We start from the raw sequence: 22,346 nt of genomic DNA on the forward strand, positions 1-22,346 counted from the left end.
TGGTTATTTCTTTACAAGGTCCAGCATCTCTCCACCTGTCGCTAAGGGCTGTTTTCTACCGAGACTGTTGCACATTACTTTAGTTTTGTGCATAATAATTTTCAAGCATACTTTTTGCGTTCCGTGTTCAGTTCAGTTATCATGAGCTGTATTTCGTCCCCTGAGTTATCCATCAAGGCAATAATCAGTGAATCGCACGTTACCAATATACTCTCAATTAACTCCTATCCCTAACTCTTCCCAACCTAGGGTCTTGAAAACTTCCCGTAAACACACGGTGAATAGCATTGGAGAGTTCATGTCTCCCTGCCTTACACCCTTCTTTATTGGGATTTGGCCGTGGTCTTTATAAAGAACTATGGTGGCTGTGGATCCAATGGAGATTTCTTCCTGTATGTTTATATAGGGTTCGCCGATGTCCTGATGCCGTAGTCCCCGCATTACTGCTGACGTCTCGACTGAATCAAACGCTTTCTCGCAATATAGGAAGGCTATGTATAGGGGCTGGTTGTATTCCAAGCATTTTTCAATTACCTGATTGATAGTAAGAACGGTATATTGTGGAGCAGCTTGTACCAAATCTTGCTTGGTGGATTGGTTGATTGAACTGTAATGTCTCTTTAATTTTATTAGCTAATATGTTTGTAAATAGTTTGTAGAGAACGGACAGTAAGTTGATTGGCCTGTAATTTTTCAAGTCCTTGACGTCTCCTTTCATATTGGTTTGATGATGTTGGCGTTCTTTCAAGATTCTGGTACCCTTCTCGCCAGTGGACACTTCGTATATAAGGTGGCCAGTTTTTCTAACGCAATTTATTCGTAATCTTTCAGGAGGTCCGTTCTTACCTTATCCTCATTAGCGGTATTGCCTCTTTGCATTCCTTCTAGGGCTTTCCTTAGTTCCCCTGTTGTTACTGGTAGGTTGTCCAATTTCACTAAACTATTATTGTTTCTAACAATATCATCCTGATTGTCCTGACTTTACTCACGAAACAACATTATGACATTGCCTTCCTTGTTCCCTAATGCATACATCCGATTTTTGCCTATGCACAAGTTTGCCTTCGTAGCTTTTAGGCTTCTGCCACTTTTTACAGCCTGCTCAATTCTGTCTTTGTTATAGCTTCCAATGTCGGCTACCTTACTCCTATCGATTAACTTCGAAAACTCCACTAGCTCCATTTTTCAGTTGCATTTGAGAATTTCATGGTTTGTCGTCTCTTAAGAAGATTTTTTGTCTCCTGAGAGAGTCTGCCGGTGTCTTGTCTAATGACTGTATCTCCGACTTCCATTGAACACTCTTTGATGATAGTAAGATTATTGTTCATGGTGTAAACGCTAACGTCGGTTACCTCATTTAGTGCCTCGAATAGTAGCTTCTTCCTAATATTTGCAGGCGTTTTCGCATGAGAGAAAAGTACTGCAGCGAAAGCTACTTTAAAAATTGGCCCCGTATCTGTATGTTTCTCTGCAAGTGTCATCGAAAGACGATAGTCTTGCGTCTCGAGAGAGTGAAGAAAACGTTTATTTGATGTTCTGCGTGAGAAAATCGATGAATTGTATACTGGAGGCGCTGCGCTGCGTAAGAGTGTCTCCATCCATGCAGTGAAGGCAAACGAGCACATCGAGGCTCGTTAAACACGAGCGCTATCTGGCAGTTATCTTCGAAAACGAATGAAGGCGTTCTCACCTCTCTCGGAGGTGATAAGGTGTAGAACGCAAAGTGATGGGCAAATTCCACCACCGTGAAGTCTTAGCAAGAAGTTGCCCCTTTGAGCATAGCGTTGCATTGTCAGCGCAGCATGATAAACGCTACGGTCCTTAGAAATATTTGTGTATGCCTTCCCTAGTGTAAAGACACACATACAGAATACTGTCGTGTTGTTATGGTGCCTCAGATATGCATAATAATTGCTTTTAATTGACAACCACAGAAGTATGAACGCTTAAACTTGAGGAATAGTGCTTGGTGCTGCGAATGGGGTTGGCCGTTTCAGATATCGTTAAAGCCATATTACGACGGACAAACAGACAAATGTATAGACAGACAGAAAGGCAAAGAAACAGACAAAAATGTTTGCGTCGGAGTACCCCAAGAAAGACTATCGTCTTTTATAGCATTTTAAATGCGACAGATGGAGCCAGGAAACTGTATAGCCTCTGTCCTTTGTTATAATTTGCTTATCGCAGTGGGGTTGGAGACGTTTTTCGGGAGATTGACGGCCGTCTCCGCACAAATCGATATCTGGTGGATTGTGCGCGCGCCAAATAATCGTGCATGAAGTCGTGAGGCTAAGCTACTTCGTCAAGACCTTCCGCTTCCTCTTCCGATTCTCGTCCACCTTTCCTAATATGTCTGATGCGTGAGAATATGGCTTGCATCGACGTGGCAGACAAGTGCAAATATATTACAATGATGTAGTTACGCATTGACGCCTTAAAAAAAAAAGGGGGGGGGGGTGAAGCGACGCTAACTGTCTGTAATCTAAACGTGCAGACACAGGAAGGCTAAAGATTTGCGCGCACTATCTCGGAGCCTACGAAGCATCAGTAAAGGTATGGTACCATAGCAAAGGTTCATTTTGTGAACGCAGCATAAAAAAACTGTTTTTATACGCCGTGATTCTGATGAACTGGCGGTGCCGCACGCATGTAATGCTTGTGTTCCCGCGTTTAAGCTTGCATGTCGCGTCTTACGCAACAGCGCGGACCGCACCTGTTAGTGTGGTATCGTTACATTCGTATCAAATGCCACGCGGTGCAATTCAGTTCGCAACAACCATACTCCATTCACTGCAGCCCAATGGGCCTTGGCCGGGACAAACAATTGTATTATCCCGAAATTCTTACGAGCCGTGATCGTATCATCGATGTTTTAATGTATTTGTAAGAAGTATAAAAAATGCGAGTGAACGCAACTACCGAAGTTTTGAAAAAAAAATGCATGCGTCACAAAACACTGAGTAGCACAATGGGAATGAACGATAATTTATGGACGCCTCGACGAGCGTGAACTTATGAAATTACGTAGGGTAACTTAGTCGCATTCAGTTGCGATATTGTAGTTCCATCATAAATAAGTGCTGTATAGTACAGCAGTAGATCAGTGCGGTCCAGTAGAGCAGTAGGAGATTGAGTATTGATGGCCAATGTTAATTGACCCATGACCACGCTTTAGAATCACGAGTGTGGAATTGTGTTGCAAGGCCACCTTGAGTTTTTATTTGGATTGAAACATGAACGTAGAGACCGCTGCTGTTTGCTGCGAGTGTGTCGCTGGTTGAACAGCTGCAGAAGCACGCACTCCAAGTGACCGCGCCTCGTGGAAGCGTACGTGCATCTCAACGTGAGGGGCAACGATCTTCAAAGCGCACCCAACGCGTGCCTTTGCGCCATCTCGCGGCTGATGACAGAAATTCTTTGAAGTTTCGGAGCTCTATAGACCACGAAATGATATGTGGCGTATATAAATAGCCTGCCATCAGAAAGCTGGCCGACGTGTGCTTTGTTATATAGTTGTTTCGTGCCGCGCGCTGTGGAGTGACGGATGGTAGATTTGACGCCAAGCGTCAGAACTTTCTCTTCCTTTTTTTTGCTGTTGATATATATTGTACAACATCATATGCGTGACGTAAATACGTCAGTGAAGCAATATAAGACCCCGGCGTAAACCAGTTTTGTGTTAAAAAATATTTCATTGCGTACCATAAAAGCAGCTCGTCTACAGATGTGTACTTCTGTGAAGCAATAGCTCGTTAAAAAACGCACGGTACTAAGAATGACGATGCAACACAGTTACAGTCACGTTTTTATTGCATCAAGGTCACAGAGTTAAATGTCAGTTAAAGGAGTATACGCCGAAACAAAACCACGTTGTATACAGCGAAGGCATCAAGAAGAGTTTTCTGAACAAATGCATATCCTTGACGGAGTTTCACTGAATACGACACGCAAGTGAGCCAAATTAGAAGGCGACGGAATAGGGTAAATTGTTTCATCAGGCATTTCGAAAAAAAATTAGGATATCATTTTCTGATCTTAATAATAAGCAATAACTTTCATTATTTCTCGTTCGCTTCCTTTTTTGTTTTCTTTTTGAAGCAGACACCTATAGCCAACTGAAGTGTATGGGAAGTGGTAGTCAAATAAAAGAAGTGATTTGAAGCTTCTACGAAAGAACGCGACTATAACGTTTAAGCTTTCGTTTTTAAGTGAAAATAATGAAGCTTAAAATCTTTCAACAATAAATAAAAGATTAGATTGCGACGCCGCCGACCAGCAACGGCTTAGGCGGGACTTAATTAGGCGTTTCCTGCCCGTTTCACTTTGTTCTAATCAAGCGAGTAGCAGCGTGCACTGCATACGCGTTGACCAGATTTTGTGCCGCAGTAACGTTATTTGTTTGGTGAGTTTGTGCATGCTGGACAATATACTGTAGCGTGGTAGGTAATGCCTAAAAGATACACTAAACTCCAGACAGAAAATAGAAGATTATACTGTAGCGTTGCAGGTAATGCCCAACAGATACACTATACGCCAGACAGACCATAGAGGAAATAGAAAGAAAAAAAAAAGAAAAAAGAAAGGAAGGGTGACGCGCCGTATATTTTGTCCGCTACAATATCATGTCAATATGTACCATACATGCACTCAACCGACTTTCATATATCAGTTGTTCAGAATTGTCCAACAGGAAAGTAAAGAAGAAAATACCACAAAAAAGTGAAGGGTCCGTGCTTTATTCGCATTTTTTTGCAAGGAAATGTCTAACAAATATCGAGGATGAGGAAGGAAGCAAAAAAAAAAGAGAAGGCAGGGAGGCTAACGAGAACGACATCCGGTTGGCTACCCTACGCTGGGAAATATCGAGGGTGATTTTACTAAGTCTAACTTGGCCATCACATTATAGGGGCTATATCGCAGCCATAAATAGATAAATAAATAAATAAATAGATAGATAGATAGATAGATAGATAGATAGATAGATAGATAGATAGATACTTATCAGTTTTAGTTATTCCACCTGTTTGCGCAGTCACTGGCAAAATATCGATGAAGCATAGAAGTGCTGAAACTTAAGGCACCTTGCCGTTCGGCTTCTTTGTGGTACGTGCGGTGACTTTTTTGCATTGTTATAAGCGTTATTGATATTCATTACTTAACTTCGGCCTTCGGCGGAAGTCAGGATGCACGTTGAAGCAACCGAGGTGTGCGTCCATTTCATGACTTGTGCGATTTTAAGCGAAGCTTCAGTTGGATTTCTTGCAGCGCAGCAGCTTTGATAACAATGGCAGAAAACCTGTACTGCGAGAGCGAGGAAGGCGGTATTGGAAAAAAAAAAAGGTAAACCTCGCATGAAGTCATGCAAGGTTTGAAACAATGAAACTGGACGATTCTCAAGTCTAATAAGATTGATTCTAGGTTGTTGCTAAGCTTTAGCTTTTAGTTAGCTAGGTTGTTTCAAAGTTGATTCTCAGCGCAGAGAGATTCGATTTGAACCGCGGACAGTCACAGACTTGACACGCATCTACAAACTCCAGAGAAGGAAACTCCTGCTGAAAGCGAGCGCTCGCACCTCTAATATAGATAAACGAGCTCGTCTTTGTTGCCGTAGGGCTGTATACCGCTTCGAGGTCTTATCGCAACCACCGTTGCGTTTTCCGTTACCCATAATATTATCTCATTGTACGTACTCGAAGTCCTCGGCTCGCCACTGTCGCTTAGCAGACACTATAAGGGCGAAATGTTGTATTCTGCCCTTCATTGCGATAGCAAATATATGGACATTCTCAGCTGGATTTCACCGCCGGCGTTGGCGTCAACGTGGACGTCGGCATCGATGTCATGCACCACATATGTATACGTATCTATATATGAAAACGCAAGAAAGAAAAACATCTAGAAAGAAATACCCCGGTGTGCGGAATAGAACGTGGGACCTCCGCGTCATGAATGCGAGGAGTTACCACTGAGCCACCGTGGGGTTCCTCCTTGGAGGTTCAAACGGCAAGCTATTTATATCTACCACTTACCGTTGTTGGCAGGCGTCTCTGGGCAGAACTACGGTGTTTTCAGCATTATCAGCAAGATGGCGCAGTGAGCGCGCGGCAGCTAGCTCTCATCTCTCACGCGTACTTTGGCAGTTTGGCCAGCGTAGAGAATAAGGGGGTGTGCACTCGATCGCGCGCCCTTATCTTGCAGTGGGGAGGATCGTACGTCTCGTACGTATTGTGTTCTAGTTACCGGGCGCACAAAGGTCACTGCAATCGTTGCCCATCCTCCGTTCACGAAAAAGGCGCGCTTTTCAGACAGGGCGAAATAACAACTGAGATGCTTATTTGCGTTCATCTGTATCTGTTGTTGTTTCAATCACGATCGCGTTCATTGCGATCGCGTTCATTGCTTCGCATTTGCAGCAAAGCTGTGACTCTTTTTTTAGTGGAGTAGTGGAATCTGGCCAATTTCTGCAGCGTGTACCCGTTCGTGATAATGATTGTTTTCTGATGACCATGGGCATTGTAAAGACCAGCTAGAAAAGCTTCGCTGTTAAAGTAATCTAGAACGCGGAGTGTTGCATGTCCGAAAGGAATGCAAATGTGGTAGCGGAAGCACGCACACAGGTACTATCTAAATGCTTCATAGATTCTCAATACTTCCCGCTCATTATTGGTACATGAATGTTAAAATCAGTCAACACGCGAGAGAGACTCAAAAGAAGTAATTGGCTTCAAGTGAGCGTGAGGTGACTTAACGTAGGATGTCGCTGTAGCTGGAGTTTTGACGCGGGAACTTGCAGTCTTCAGCACTAAGATGTATGGAAAAAAAACTTGGTGTCATCGTCTCTAAAGAATGATAGTTGCAAAGTCGGATGTGAAGTTGTGGAGACCACGAGAGTGTGTGCTAAATTGCGTCACTGTGCCTTCTGACAGTTTCCTTTGAGAGTGTGTACAGCGCACGTACGTGCTTTCTTCTTCTTCTTTTTTTTTTCACTTGCGAGTCTGCTTGCCCATTCGCTTCAACCGTGCATGTTTCGAAACGTGAAATAAAGCGACAGGTGTCGCTTCTGTGGCGGCATTCGAAGCGTCGGAGCCTCTGAGCCATTTCTGAGGCTCCGACGCTTCCGTCTACTACGTCGTGTGTCCACTTGAAGTAGTTTTCCGCAGGATATAATCGCTCGGCGTTTCCACATCGACTGGAGAGGTGACACTGCCTCACCTCGCGAGAAAACACACGCTCAGTTGAAGCTGTGTGCGAGTTGTTACGAGCAGACTAAGATGGCGCATGTATTGTAAGCACTAAGTTAGTCGTGACACGGTCACAAGGCGCAGTGATGTGTTTGGGCACAGGGTGCCCTGATGCGCGCTTTCTTTATGCCTCGATGCGTGCTCGTATGCATCGAGGCACACTAGCTGCACGCGTGCACTCTTGAGTGTTCATAATTTCACACTTAAACGGATACAGCTGCCCCAAAAGTGAGAAGGAGCACGCGAGTTGGGGTAAAACTAGGCGAAAATGCTTGTCAGTGCGCTTTATCAGCAGGTGCGCTGCAGACAGCGAGAGTGTGCACGGGCTCAAAGACTGAACCATCACAATGTTCTCGTGATATCTTTATCGCCGGCTCGAGTGAAGTCGCGCTGCTATCATTACTGCTCGTAAGGGACGCTTCCAATGCTTGACGCGTTTGTTTGCTCACGTCGTGAATAAATCTTCGAAATCGTGCCAAGGTGTATGAACTACACTGGTAGCGTAACTTCCGTAGGAGCCCATCTATCAAACAATTAGCGGCTTGTTGCCACCGTCGCCATCTACGTATCGTGGGAACAACTAACTGCAAGCAGAAAAAAAAAACAAAACGCGCCGAACTGTAAAGATAGGCAGACTACCTGCATAGGCCTCCGTATTTAGGGCTCTCGACCAAAAAGTGAGGCATTCGACCATCTAGTCAATTGTCAGATAAACAATTAGGTAAATTTCTAGTTAATTTTGGCGTATATAAAAATACGAATATTCTACAAAAAATTCTGTTATCTATTATTTATCACCTCCTAATTCAATTCTGCGTCAGTGATATGATGGGTGTTCATGGCTGTGGTGATAGGTTTTTAACAACTTTTCGTTCGAAGTTTCGCCACGGATACAATTTGATTACGACCACGCGCTTTAGCACCACCAGGAATGCCGCTACTTTCACCCATTACGAGCAAGGATGGTAGCAGCGTGGCTTCACTCGAGGCCGCGATAAGGCGAGCATCAGTATATCGAGATGGGTCAGCCCAGATGTGCTGACGTGCCCTCGTTGTTGGCAGTGTACCTCCCGATGGAACGCTTTGGTTTTCAGTTTTGCCCAGCTTGGCCATAGCTCACGGACTCTGTTTTACTTTTGGGGTACCTGTACCTAAGTTCAGCGACAATTAGGGACCCTTGCCAGTTCCTCATAAGCAAACTCGGTGGCATCAAGCATACTCAGCCCGGTAAGTGCTCAAAATGCTTTGTTTTCAATTTGCGTTGCCGTGAATGTCAAAGAACCATCGGTCACTGACAGTTCGTTCACTGTGCCATGCTGTCACCTACGTCCCGTAAGTTGCACCCGTGGCGACTACACTTAAATGTCATGGTCACGTCATTGCGTCGCCGAAGTATAAGGAAACTTTAATCACGTGTAAAAAAGAAAAAAAAATGCTGCGTGCAAATGGCAGAGAAAGCTTGCACAGGAAGTCGTCTACTGAGACTTCGTGCAAACTGTTTGTCATGCCCTGGGCGTGCAACTGAATGAATGGGCATACTGCTTCCGAGTACCAGCGGAGCGCTACAAATGTGGCATGCTCCGAATGACGGTGTGCACAAGAAAGTCTCCCATCCTATTGCGCACAACAGAACAGTTCGTTGGGGACCGGAAGCAGTCATCATGAGCCACATTACCGGCGCCACGGAGCTCCTCTTGTATGCGATCATTCGCTTCAACTGTCACAGTTCAATTGGTCAGTGAATAAATTGTCATTCATGCACTATTGATGGCTCGCACGTGACATAATGGGCGCACAACATGGCGGCTTAAATGTCATCAAGGCAGTATAAGTGCCGTGGTGGTCTATAGTGGCAAAGGTACTCGGCTGCTGACCGGCAGGTCGCGGGATCAAATCCCGGCTGCGGCGGCTGCATTTCCGATGGAGGCGGAAATGTTGTAGCCCCGTGTGCTCAGATTTCGGTGCTCTTTAAAAAACCCCAGGTCATCGAAATTTTCGGAGCCCTTCACTATGGCGTCTCTCATAATCATATGGCGGTTTTGGGACCTTAAACCTCACATATCGATTAATCAAGCCAATATAAGCACGCGGCGATCAAACTGCTTCAGTGCGATAACGACGTCGCTGGAACGTTATTGGGCCTCTGTGCGTACCCAGAGCGAAAGTGCCAGCGTAGAATGTACTGATAACTCTATCATGACATCACGCAGTTGGCGTCTTACCATGTTGGTGCTACGACGTGGCTGTATCAGTGACGTCAGGGCAAAGCACCGTTCATTGTTTTTAGCTGACCAGCGCGCTCGTCAAATGACAAAACGTTGTTTGGTAACGAGTGTTGAACTATAGGCCATGGTCTTTATTTAATAAACACCTGCTGCACACGTTCCGGTCACTGCAGTGCCATGCGTACTTAAGAAACAAAGGAAAAGAAAATGGGGTAGTCCATAGGTGCTTAAAAAGTTACTCGTTCTTAGAAAATAGCATGGTGATTTTATTTTTGGCACAGAAGTGCCACTTTTACGCGAAGCGAGATTTATTACGTATATACTCGCTTGAGGCATGAATGCGGGCTGTGCATTCTTGCCGAGCCCACGCTTTTATCCGTAGCGTATTTCGTTGCTTGCGTTGGAAGAAATAGAAAGCAGGAAGTCGGCAAGCCACGACACACGTCTCGCACGAAAAGAGAAGGCGAGTGGCGAATGAAAAGAAAAAAAAAACGTGGTGTACTCATATACAAAAATGCTTCGGCGAGAACAAGGCGGCACGAGATTGGACGAATGAGACTTGTATGAATGAAGCGTGTGCCGTTTTGCAGGAGTCAAACGCTGCCGACTTTCACGGACAGGGAAATTGTTTTTCGCGAGCTCTGCTGAAAACTCTTGTTTGACATTTCACGGGCCTGCGGCAGGATATATATGGTAGAAACGAAAGGCTACCTCTGTGGTCGGCGATTGAGCCCGAGTGCTTGACCCGAGTAGAATAACACCATGACCACGGCCCTAAGACGACACATAAAGTGCGCTAAATATTCCGTATGTGAAGTTTTATGTCCATGCACTTTCGTTCCGCGAGGTATACGTTTCCTGGTTCACCATTGTTCTTTTAACCGCGACACTCAAGATGTTAACAGGTTTTCATGCAATGTCCTTTTTTTTTTTTGCGGGAAGTGTCAAGTGAACATTCTACGGACGCTTTTGGATGCATGAACGCTTCCTGTTAGAATGACTGAATTGATCTTAGGGTAATTTATCAGAATCTGATACCTCGCTATAGTGAGCCTGCAAAAGGGTGAGTGACGGTCCAGAAAAAATAAGCTGGGATATGAAAAATAATCAAGGATTACTTTAGTACGATTCTATCATCACTTTTGCTACCCCTCAGAAACAAACACATACAAAGGAGCAAAAAAGGACTCGTACAACTGAGGAGAAGGCACATCCACAAGAAGTGCGGGTGGTTTTATGTCAGAAGCAATGATTGAATGTTGCATCTCGTGCCGCGTGTGAGTTCGAGCGTATTAAAAGATGTCGTGACCATCATTCTTCCTCTTCGAATGACTCCGGCTCGATGCGCGTGTTGTTGCACACCACGGTGGCCGGGTTGTAGTGACAGCGCGGGTTGTCGACGAGGTAGGCCTGCGTGCAGTTTCCTCCTTGTCGGCCGTACAGGTCGATGTCGTTGTACACGAAGTTGTCCGAGCCGCTGCCTTCCAAGTGCTCCCGACAGTCGCTGAACGCCTCGGCCACCTCCTGGGCGCGACCGTCGCGCTGACATTCGTAAATGGCCTCGTAGTTGCCCTGGCAGTGGAAGTAACTGCGAACGATGAGGCCACAGAAAGACGTCATCATTATCATCATAATCATGCTGGAGCTTTATTTCTAACCGCACTCACGCTTTCTTTAGATAACATTACAGTGTTGTTTGCGTGCCAGTGTATACTGAAGCTCATGAATATTTCTCCTAGTTGATTGTATTCAATTATAGTTGTACACTTATTTCCGTACCAAAGGGTGGGAGCTTCTGAAGCTGTTTTGACTTGTTTGACCTGTGCCCCTCGCATAATACTCATGTTGCGGTATAAATGTCAATTTAACTCTATACAGATGTGAGCCAATTGTTTTTCTGTTCTTGGTGCTCATGTTTCTGTGCCCTTACTCTATCTCTCTATATAGTACCTTTATGGCAATGTAAGTATTCTGTAAGTAAATAAATAAACATTCTTAAAGTAGCAGCAGCCGAGAATATGAATTAGAATTAAGATGCCGAACGTCTTTCCCTTGTTCGACAAAAAAAATATATAACTAGTATTGGATGTACTTAGAAAGCAACAAAAAAGAAAGACTTCGTACACCAGACAGACTGAATCGAAATCACAAAAAAATAACTAGAATTTTTCGCCGGGGAAAAAATGAAATGAGAGGCCCCATACAGTAAACTAGCGTACCTTATTCTGGGGAAAGATGGAAAGCACAATGTGTTTGGTATCTTTCAATCGCGTGTGTGGAGCAATACAGGTGTTAATTGAGACATTTTTTTGTAATTATTGATCGCGTAGATGTAAACGTGTATTTTTCTTTGAAGGAAGACATAGGCTGAAGGGGTGAAAACTGAGAAGCTTGGAATCGTGAGCTTGAATATATGACTGTTAGATGAAAACTTGCGCCCGTGTTTATTACTTGTGTGCGCCGTGGCGGATAGCTTTTTTTTTTTACCTCGAAGGTGTTTTATGCCGGGGTCCACCAAGGCTTCAGTGAGATATTTCTGTCGCGGCATTGACGCCGAAACAATGCGCACGTTCGCAAGACAAAGAAAAAAAAGTACTGTCAACGGGAGTAGAAGCTATACGACCTCTTGATTCGCGAGAGAAGATGCTGGGCACGCTATTCAAAACGCCACGTCCACATTCTTTTTCGCTTTTTTTTAAATACGCCTTCTATATTTACTTCTATCCTCTTGGAGCGTTCTTAGTAAAGTGCTGTGATGCATCACGACCGTGGCATCCGCGAATAGTTCCTTTCATATATGAATTTTCGGAAACTCTATAGAGTTTCCTAAAATTACCCATGGGACTTCAGCGACCACGGGAATTATGGGTATGACATGGATTTGCTTGCGGATGGTGAACTTTCAACATCCGTTGCCTTTCCCGTTCTCTAATATTTTTTTTATACGTACTCCGGGTCGTTGGCTCGCAGCCGTTGGTTCATAGCCATGTGTTGGGATTGCTGTACTGTTCTTAACTTTTAGTGGACCAGTGTTGAATAGCTTTAGTGGACCAGTGGTGAGTATTTGGCTTTACCAAATTTTGGTTGCGCATGCCATTTATGATGATGATAGTTTTTTGACTGGCTTCAGACACTATCTACGGCTAGATTTGCCAGCTTCGCTTTTAAAAGCAAACAAAGCCACACGAGAGACATTGTTTCACGCTTGGGATACTTGCATTGAAAATGAAAATGTGTAATTACGCTGCTGACCAGAATTCCAGCAAATCTTTGCTAGCCATATGTCAAGACTGAACACGACGTTTCGGAAAGAAAAGCACGAGTAAGTGCTAGCAGGCAGAATCAAGTTACTGGAATTGCTCAGCACAGCTTGGAATAATCGGCTAACAGACCCGACAATAAAATCTCTTTAGTGAACCCACTTTCATTGGGATTATAGTGTGGCCGTTAGAGCTCACTAGCAGGAGAGATAATGCGTGTATTCACTGAGTTACTCATAAATTTGGATAATCGAAGCTGTGGCTTATCAGAAGTAACCTTTCGTAAAAACGCTAGGAACGCTAACGTAATGGTCAAGGTCAACCAGGTGCGCGACGCCGAGCCCCCAAAAAAATTTGAAAAAAAAAAACAACATCAACAAAATTCGTGCTCAAAGCTCGTCGCTACGCCAAATTGATGACAAGAAACCTTAGTCATTGATGTTAACTTTGGCTATCACTTCGTCTTTCGGTGGTCGCGAAAAGAGTGAAAGAAAATGAGTCGTCTTAATTAGGTTGTACTCCATACTAAAGTTACACGCAAAGGTGGGTTGTTTCTGTGATGTATAGCGTACATGCGTGTTATGCGTGTGTGTTTATGCTGAATATTTCATTTTTAGTGTCTGTTAGTTGATTATTACGTGTTCGGCCGAAGAAGTCGCAGTAACCTGAGCGTTGTTAGAAGCAAACAAACTTGCCAGCGTTGATCAGTGCTTGGAATGGAACCTGGACGCGATTCATTGCGGAAGTGTACTGTATTCAGAAAAAAAAAGAAAGCCCCCCCCCCCCTTCCCCAATTACTGGAAGTTACGGAGCCATGTGGTAGGGTTTGAGTGGTAACCAGAAGCAAAGTACATTCACAACCCCCTCCCCTTACCGCCCCTACCCTACTTCACACTCGCGCCGCTCCGCTTATGTTGCAGACAAATGAACAGGTGCTCGTGGCAAGGGTACCTTTCTTCATCATACGTCAAGTCGCCGTTCGCTACACGACACGGTTTAATATCAGGAAAGCTTACTTCTTTGAAATTCATAATCCGTGGTCGCGTCTGTGTTAGGAAAACACGGGACCTACTTACGCGTCGCAATTATGGCAGTACATCGATCGCCTGTAGTTGACGAACAGCTTTCGAGCGGCGCAGTCGGCGTGCTGTTCCTGGAAGAAACTCCGGCCGAACCTCCGCTGCAAGCACTGCATGAAGTCCCCCCATTGAACGTGTGCGGTTGAATGCGAAACGGTGACAGCGCAGAGGACCGCCATGACCAGCAGCGAGGTGTGCATAGTTGACCTGCAATGTAAATAATCACGACGACTAGGACAGGCAGAACATAACCGTGATTCCTGGGGTTCAACCTCCCAAAAGCGTGATATCCTTATTAAAACCGCTTTAGTGGAGGACTCCAAAAATTTTGACCACCTCACCATCTGGTGATATTTGGCGTGTACCTAAATCTGAACAAATGAACCTCAAGTAGTTTCATCTCAATGGGAAATGCGGCCGTCGCGACCGGCATTTGATACCGTGACCTTTGGGTCAGCACCATAAAAATTAGATCAGTGTGGCACGTGAAGTGATAAGAAAGGAATAGGTGTTTCAAAGCCCAAAATCAATTATTAATGGCGGACATAAACTTTGTGTCCGGCCTTTAGAGTTAATAAAACATTGTATTTAGCATGAGTGTTATTCGGGGGTTGAACTTATTGTGCGCAATATTATAGGCTAAAAACTTGAAAAGGAGACATCTTACTAAGGTATACTGCATCAAAAATTTGTTGTTTTTTTCGCTCTTTGACTTTGTTTAAAGTGAAATGAGTGTAAGCGCTTACACTCGCACAAGGCCTTGCACTGAAGAAGTGAGGTGATATAGGCACCTAGTGATGTAATTGTCCTTGTTCCCAACCCTTACCATCCTTTCGTCGACACTGTTGCATGAAAACAAATGCACCTGCATTGTTTACTCCTGTTTACGTGATTCCCCCTGATAAGGGTCGAGTAGGCTTGGCATAGGTTAAACTGAACTTTCAGTTTTATACAACAGTTGATTGATTGATTGATATGTGGCGTTTAACGTCCCAAAACCACTATATGATTATGAAAGACGCCGTAGTGGAGGGCTCCGGAAATTTCGACCACCTGGGGTTCTTTAACGTGCACCCAAATCTGACCACACGGGCCTACAACAATTCCGCCTCCATCGGTTTATACAACGGTCGTGAATCGGTGTGAGTGGGCGTCCAGTCGGGTTGAAATTGAACCCTCTTCTGAATATGTGACATTAGTGAGAGATGGAAGGCTGCTAGGAAAAACTAGAGGCCGTAATCTTTATTTTTTATTTACGTGACAGGAGGATTTGAGCGTAAAAATAAAGCGGCGGCAACTTAAAGAGTTCTTAGAGGGCGTCGAGCGTAGAACACAAGTTACGAAAATTACATATAAAAAGCGTTTTCCCAGCAAAAAGATGAACAAAAAAGTACGCAGGACGTACAATGAACAGTTAGAACTATATACTGACACTGCAATATCACAACTCAAAAATATATGTCAGCAGGAGGAACAAAAGCCATGTCATTGAATTATCGCGTATGGGGATTACAGTGAAGATATCATGGTCAACAGTCGCCGTAATCGCGGACGCTCTGCATCCCGGTGTAGCTTGCTGTTGAAATTCTCGTCAGTGTGAAATAAGATCACGTAATTGGTGTTGGATCGATCGTAACTTTTACTATCTTTGCTGGCAGAGGCTACGCGTGGAACATTATACTGAGCGCAAGAAAATGGCTGGTTTCTACCAGATTTTGAAGAAGAATAACACAGACACTTTTGCTTTACTTCAGCTGAGTATCATGGACAGTGAACGGCACCCACCGCGCTCAATCCAGCGTGACTGCCGTGAAAAGTGAACAAAATAAACGGTCTGGTATGGTAGGTATACTGCAAAAGTTACAAAGAATTGGTCGTACTGGTAGATAGGTAAACGATTCAGAAGAGAAAGTAATATAGCGAAGTCTGGAGGTCGTTGTGGTGGCTAGATAGCGACAAGCAAGAGTGTATACGCATACCCCGATGTCTGCCAGTGTGAGAAGCCCATCAGTAGGAACCTTCGAGCACGTCATTCTGTAGGGCTTCCATGTAAGGGTGTAATGAAATTGAGTACAATGGGCACGACGCGAGAAATGTGGAAATGTGTCTCCACTTGCGACGGTAGTTATAGCGCGAGAACTGAACGACAACAAAGAGACAAGAAGGACACGTCGGTGTTCAGTTCTCGCGCTATAACTATCGTCATGTCATACGAACTAGCCCAAACTGCCACACTCCTAAGTTCCACTTGCGAGCAACAAGGAAAGATAAAAGCCACAAAGCCGCATAGTGGTTAATTAAAAAGAAGTACTCGTAAAAAAGGATAAGGAGGGTGCCTTAATATTTCAGTCATTGAAGCGATATGCCTTGTACGAAAAGCACCATTTTTTCACAAACTCCGACTTGTGCCAGCCACACCAGGTATAATTTGAGAACGCTTGAGCTTCGCCTTCAAGAGTACACTGAAACGTTCCATACGCCGTTCCGGAAATTCCGTATGTTTCCTTACGGAATACATACGTTTTCCGTAACATTCTTACGGACACTCATGTACGTATTTATGGAATGGCATACCGAATGTTTTAATAGGCATAGGTCGCGATAGCGGCCTCGTGCGCGTAGCCTTATGGACTGCTAACCTGCTTCGGCTATTGGTAAAGGCCTAAACTGTGTCGTAAGTGAACAAACGACGTCCGCTACGGTGTATCAGTGGCTAAGGTGATTGGTTGCTGACCCCAAAGTCACGACGGTCACATTTCGGTGGAGGAGGAATGGTTGAGGCCTATGTACTGGTTGAGGTCAGTTCACGATTAAGGACACCAGATGGTCAAGATTTCCGGATCCCTCCAATACAATGTCTTTCATATTCATATCGTTGTTTAGGGACGTAAAAGCTTATTATTATTTTTTTTTTGCCAATTAGTGAAGGGCCCACTACGTGTCCAAGAGGGCAACCGTGAACCTACGCCACAGTTCACATTGTTAATGATTATGCTGCTACTGATGACGACTGAACATGTCTAAGCGCTTTGTAAAAGGTGGGCCTTTAAAACGACCACCCTTGGTTGATGTCGCACCTTTTGACGCTTGCCGCAATTCTATGCTTTTGTTACGCAATATATGAGGCCTTAAATAGACTCCTTTCCGTCCTCCGGTTTTGTTCTCTCCTCTTTCCACTACTCAATATTCATATAGTGCTTTTCAATAAAAGTTTCAACGAATATCGCGGCTTTGTGGTAGAACACGTGCTTGCGACGCACACGGCCTGGCTGAAATTCTCGCTCAGACCCGGAAATTTTATTTATTTTATTTGCACATTTCTCGATTTTGTGGTCACAGACAAGGGGATAATTTTTGAGCTCTCAACCAACGAAGCCAACGCTGGCATTTCTGCGAAACTGAGCGAACTTTCCAACTCTATTGTATGTTGTTGATTGCCGGCACACGATCGAGAAACTTAATTGTGCATGCGCAAGTATTGCTGGCGTAGTCCTCAGTTTGGCTAGGCGCTAGAATGTAAAAGCAGTGAATTGTTTGAGGTTAGTGATAATTAATGCACCTGCCCGTGATGAGCGAAATCTGAGCGTTCAGGGAGGTTATCGTAGGCAGCTTGTTGCAAAAGATATGTAACTGCTACTGGTTATGACCTAGATCGATTGAAGCTATTTCCACCAGGCGCAAGCAATGTACTCCCCTATAGTGACGCACTAAGCGTGCCTAGTCGATCAGCTTAGCCCTTCGGCCCTTAGTGTACAGTTAAGGTATAAACATTGGGTTTATTCTCAGGAAAAACTGTGAAGATCTTTTCTAGATTGTTGCTTAGTGCACACAAAAGCGAAAACAAAATGTTAAGGCCTTTGACTATTACCAGGATGCGTGGCCCCCTCTTCCCTTCCATCAAATATAAAGGTTTGATTGATTTGTGGGGTTTAACGTCCCAAAACCACCATATGATTATGAGAGACTCCGTAGTGGAGGGCTCCGGAATTTGGACCACCTGGGGTTCTTTAACGTGCACCCAAATCTGAGCACGCGGGCCTACGACATTTCCGCCTCCATCGGAAATGCAGCCGCCGCAGCCGGGATAAAAATATAAAGGTAAGCAGGACGATTCAGCTGAATATGTAAATAAAAACATTGATATGTGATCCACATGACAATCAGATAAGTTACAGTAATTGCACAGAGGTTGCACAGTTTTCTCAGTAATGTTATGTAAACAGTCGACTAATGCCCTTGCGTGTTGTTCAGCTCTCTATCAAAGGTAGATGCGCAATAACACATCTGCTGCAGCACGTATTATCTCGTTGACATCGTTCTAAGGACACTGGAAACAAAGCGAATGATAAAGGCAGCATAGGCGGAATGGAGCACACTTAGATAGGGACTAAGTAAGAGAGAATACACAAGCGCTAGAGAGTGCCACTCAAGTAAAAGAAAAAAAAAAGCACGAGCAACGCTAGCACTTGTGTCATCTTATTTCGCTCTTCTCTAAATGTGTGCTATTCCAGTCAGGTTATGTAGCAACCACCTAAAGCTGCTCTTATGTATAATCTTATTTACAAAGAAGATGTAAAATATGTCGATTAAATTCGTACCTTGAGAATGAGACTTCATGTTTTCACGCCAAAATAAATTAATGGTGAGTGAAATGTTCGCGATTGTGAACTTTCGCCAACTCTCGAGTGTCACTTATATATGTCTAGAGCTCCGTCATGAGGGATATAACTGTGAACCGGAAGCAATCAGAAGTGTCTCTCAGAAATGGGACGAAGTTGCGAATGTCCCGTAACTGTACTTGTTGACGACCTTAGGGTGAAACTTTACTCATCCGCCTAATTAAAGCTATGTCAGACTACAACAGGTATAACTGTCAAGATAACAGACCTTACCTTCGGCAGCGGTGACGAAGCTTGGCACTAGAGCGCTTAGACGAGGGCCCCTGGTGGTTGTCCGCAGGCAAAGGCTGCGCAAGAGCGGTGCGTCTTCTATATGCTCTCGCCACGCGACGCGCGCAGGCCTATATGCATGCGGCCGGTTCTCCGGGTCACTATAGCCAACACTGTAAGCACGCAATGACGAAACTGCATAAAACGCACCGGCGGCGTGGAAGGCAGGTCAGTCGCCTTTCGTGTTTTTCTTTTCTCCCCCCTTCCGCCATAATTGCAGTCTCTTCCCGCGATGCTTGTTGTTTCTGTCCTTTCTTCGTTCGGCCTCCTTCAGGAGGTTTGTGCAGAGGAGAATCGTGACGCTCATCGTTTAGACGTGAAGCGTTTTGGACACGACCCTCGCTCGTCTTCCGCGGGGGTAGCCCCGCTACCAGCTGGATTATCCGGATGCACTGCACGCGAGTGGGCGCTGGGAGGAGGATGCTTTTGTTGTATACCTTGGCTTTCGCGCGCTGACGGGAGAAAGTGAGACTGCCCCAGGATAGTTGTTCTCGCTGCCTCCCTCCGGTCGAACGCGTCTTCTGTTCGCGCCACAGAGGCGAAGAAGTAAATCACCATCCCATTGTCCCGAGGTTGTTCAGGAAAGCGAGAAAAAGAGACGCGCTAAACATTCAGTGCATGAGTGAGCTAGAGCACGAACCACCTCAGCCAGGATTAATGCGAGTACGTACGCCTGTTGGCTCGGTGCATTCTGAGATTGAGACTTTTTCGGGTATGATTCTGTTCGAACGCTTTGTCGTCGCTCTTCGGGTAATATGACTGCATGATACGTGACAATTGTATGCATTCACGATCACTGGAGAGAGAGAAGAGGAAGACAGAGAAGTTAACTAGAAGGTGGTATCCGGTATGCTACCCTGCACTGGTTTTGCGGAATAAGGGGCTGAAAGAGAGATAGAGAAATAGTAAAGAAGACAAAAAACAATTACAAGCACAGACACACATGTTCCCCTAAAAGTCATTCTTATAGGCCAGTGGATAGCAGAAAGCTTGATTGAGCTTGTAAAGCCTTTTCGACATTAGGTCTGTAAGATGGCGTGTAGTCTTTCTTCTGACAGAGACGTACTGTTCCTTCAACTTGTTGAACGCATGACAAAAATCTTTTTGTCATGCTTTTTTGTCATGCGTTTTGTTTTGCCTCTGTGTGCTATACTCTGGACAGTCGAACAAAAGATGTCGAATCGTTTCTTCGTCACCGCAGTGTTCACAGGCGCCGGAGTCGGTCATCCCTATTAACGCAGGCGCATGGGCAAATTCGACACCCAGTCATAATCCCCACAGAATGACAGCATCACCTTGGTGAAGTCTTGATCTAATTCTAAGCCTTAACGTGCGATTGAGGGAGTGTAGCCGTGCATGCATGAAATGTGGCTTTTTCGAATTTGATGTGTTGCACTGACGAGTGAGCACGTGGAGCTTCCGAGCAGCGTCTGTCCTAGAAAAAGGTATCGACAGGTCGTGATCTTCTGTATGTACTAAACGGAGATGTTCATTAGCCCGTTCATTACCGATATAGCCACAGTCAGCAGATAGCCAATGGAATGCAATGTGGTGTTCTTTTTCGGTAAGGTGGTGCAACATCCCGGCAGTCTCAATTACCAACTGTTCGTGTGGACCGTGGCGTAAAGTTTACAGTAGAGAAGGCAGTGCCGGCTTGGAGTTGCAGAAAATTGTCCACATTTTTTTTTTCATTTCGTCATCAATGAAAAGCAACGTGGTGCGAAGTGCATGCTGTGAGCCGAACCGCCATCTAGGTTGTTAAGTGAGCCATCCTGAGTTTGAAAGTTGTGGCAATCGTTAAAATTGTGACCAATGCTGTGGAGCTGCTCGGTAGGACAGATCCGTTGGTGTAGGTGCGAGTCTCGATACTTCTCGTACAACAGTGATATAGCGAACATTATTAGAGCTGGTACTGACGAGTCTTTTTCTTGTTGGGTTGTCTGGTTAGTCTCAGGTTGAGTATTTGCTTCAGGCACCATAGAAGTACCGAAGGCCTCGCCGCAGGCGTTATGCCACGAGGTAGAGACTAACCTTGTGTGGTGAATGTTCGGCTCGCTGAAAGAGGTTTGGTGGTGGAGCGAGGTCCGGGCAAGGTACTTAATGCGCGTCTTCGGAGCTTCAACCTCAATATGTCTTTTTTAGGAGCGAAGCTCCTTAAGGCGTGGGCTGTGCGTCCCCTGTATGTAGCCACCTCTCGTTCAGTTCTAAATATTACGCTAGCCACCGCCCGATCTAAAGGGTACAGCCATATCCATCCATCCATCCATCCATCCATCCATCCATCCATCCATCCATCCATCCATCCATCCATCCATCCATCCATCCATCCATCCATCCATCCATCCATCCATCCATCCATCCATCCATCCATCCATCCATCCATCCGTCCGTCCGTCCGTCCGTCCGTCCGTCCGTCCGTCCGTCCGTCCGTCCGTCCGTCCAAAAGATGCAAGATGTTATAAACTAGACGGTGGTACGTGTAGTTGATTATGAAAGATGCGAGGTGTTATAAAATAGGAATGATGCCACATATGGCGCGTGTCATCGTTCGATATAGTGCGGCGACGTACGCTAGGGGGAGCATTGCAATAAAATCGAGTGGGCAAAATGTACGGAGGATTCATGGTTTACCAGGTTTACCTCCGGAGCTTCGCCCACTCATCATCATTCACTTCGTGGATATGGCGGCATTTTTTTTCTTTGAGATGGTACTTAGCGGCGGCAATAGTCGGCGCTGTTGGGGCCTTGTGTGTTTCGAATCGAAAGTCCGGTTCGGACTGTCATGGTGGATGGACGTGTTTTTTGAGCGATCCCGATCGACTGCGCAGATAAGTGGTTTTGCATGTTTTGAGCTTGTCTTTATAATTATAAGGCAGCAGTTAAAATCCCTGTAGCACTTATTTTATTGTACGACTTTTTTGGGAGTCAGTCACCAGGTATTTATTAGTTTGGGCGTGTGCGTGTGTTTGTTTTTGTTTTTTGTGTTTTTCTTTTGCCACCCCATGGGGGAGGTTCTCGTATATTGAACACGCAAATTTTTGTAGTGGAGCTTAGGCTTACTCTTTTTCGTAGAGCAGGGCTCGAGTTTTGTAATTATCGAGTGAGACAAGTCATAGGAACAATTGGCGTCAGAAAAACATGGTTAAAAAGACTGTAAAGTGTTCAGGATGTGGGGTAGGTTTAAAAGTGGACCCAAGTGTAGAAGCAGATGGAGCCGAGGCTGACGCGAAGTGTAGGCGATGTGAGGTCGAAGAAAAAATGGAAAAAATGATGGTTGCCCAGAGTGACCTGCTGATGAGAATCACCGAGCTCGAGACTGCGTTGGCGACAGAGCAAGAAAAAACGAGCGCTATGGGAGAAAGGCTGAAGTCCGCCGAGGGAGCATTAGCCAATGTGAACAGAAGAGCGGCCTACGGAGATATCAGTAGGGAACCGGCAACCAGAACGGCGGAGAAGAAAGAGCAAGCAAGTTTGGAAAAAACAGGTTCAGCTGGTTATTGTCCGCAGGCCCAGCTTCAGAGAAGTAGTGGTGGGGCTGGAAGGGGACAAAGCAGCCGGCGTCACAGGTGCAAGTAACCCCCAGGTGCAG

General features: G+C 45.1%; 1 protein-coding gene across 1 annotated transcript; it reads right to left on the reverse strand.

The window, feature by feature from the left end:
* Nucleotides 1-10,670: 10,670 nt before the first annotated feature.
* On the reverse strand, nt 10,671-18,859 carry LOC119169337 (uncharacterized). Its single transcript, XM_037420444.2, has 3 exons — nt 18,701-18,859; nt 13,806-14,015; nt 10,671-11,057 (listed from the first exon to the last, which is right to left on the reverse strand). The coding sequence occupies exons 2-3, from the start codon at nt 14,006-14,008 to the stop codon at nt 10,781-10,783; spliced, it is 480 nt and encodes a 159-aa protein (XP_037276341.2). The 5' UTR covers nt 14,009-14,015; nt 18,701-18,859; the 3' UTR covers nt 10,671-10,780.
* Nucleotides 18,860-22,346: the final 3,487 nt, after the last annotated feature.

The sequence above is a fragment of the Rhipicephalus microplus genome, chromosome 2, assembly GCF_043290135.1.
Source record: "Rhipicephalus microplus isolate Deutch F79 chromosome 2, USDA_Rmic, whole genome shotgun sequence".
Lineage (NCBI taxonomy): Eukaryota > Metazoa > Arthropoda > Arachnida > Ixodida > Ixodidae > Rhipicephalus > Rhipicephalus microplus.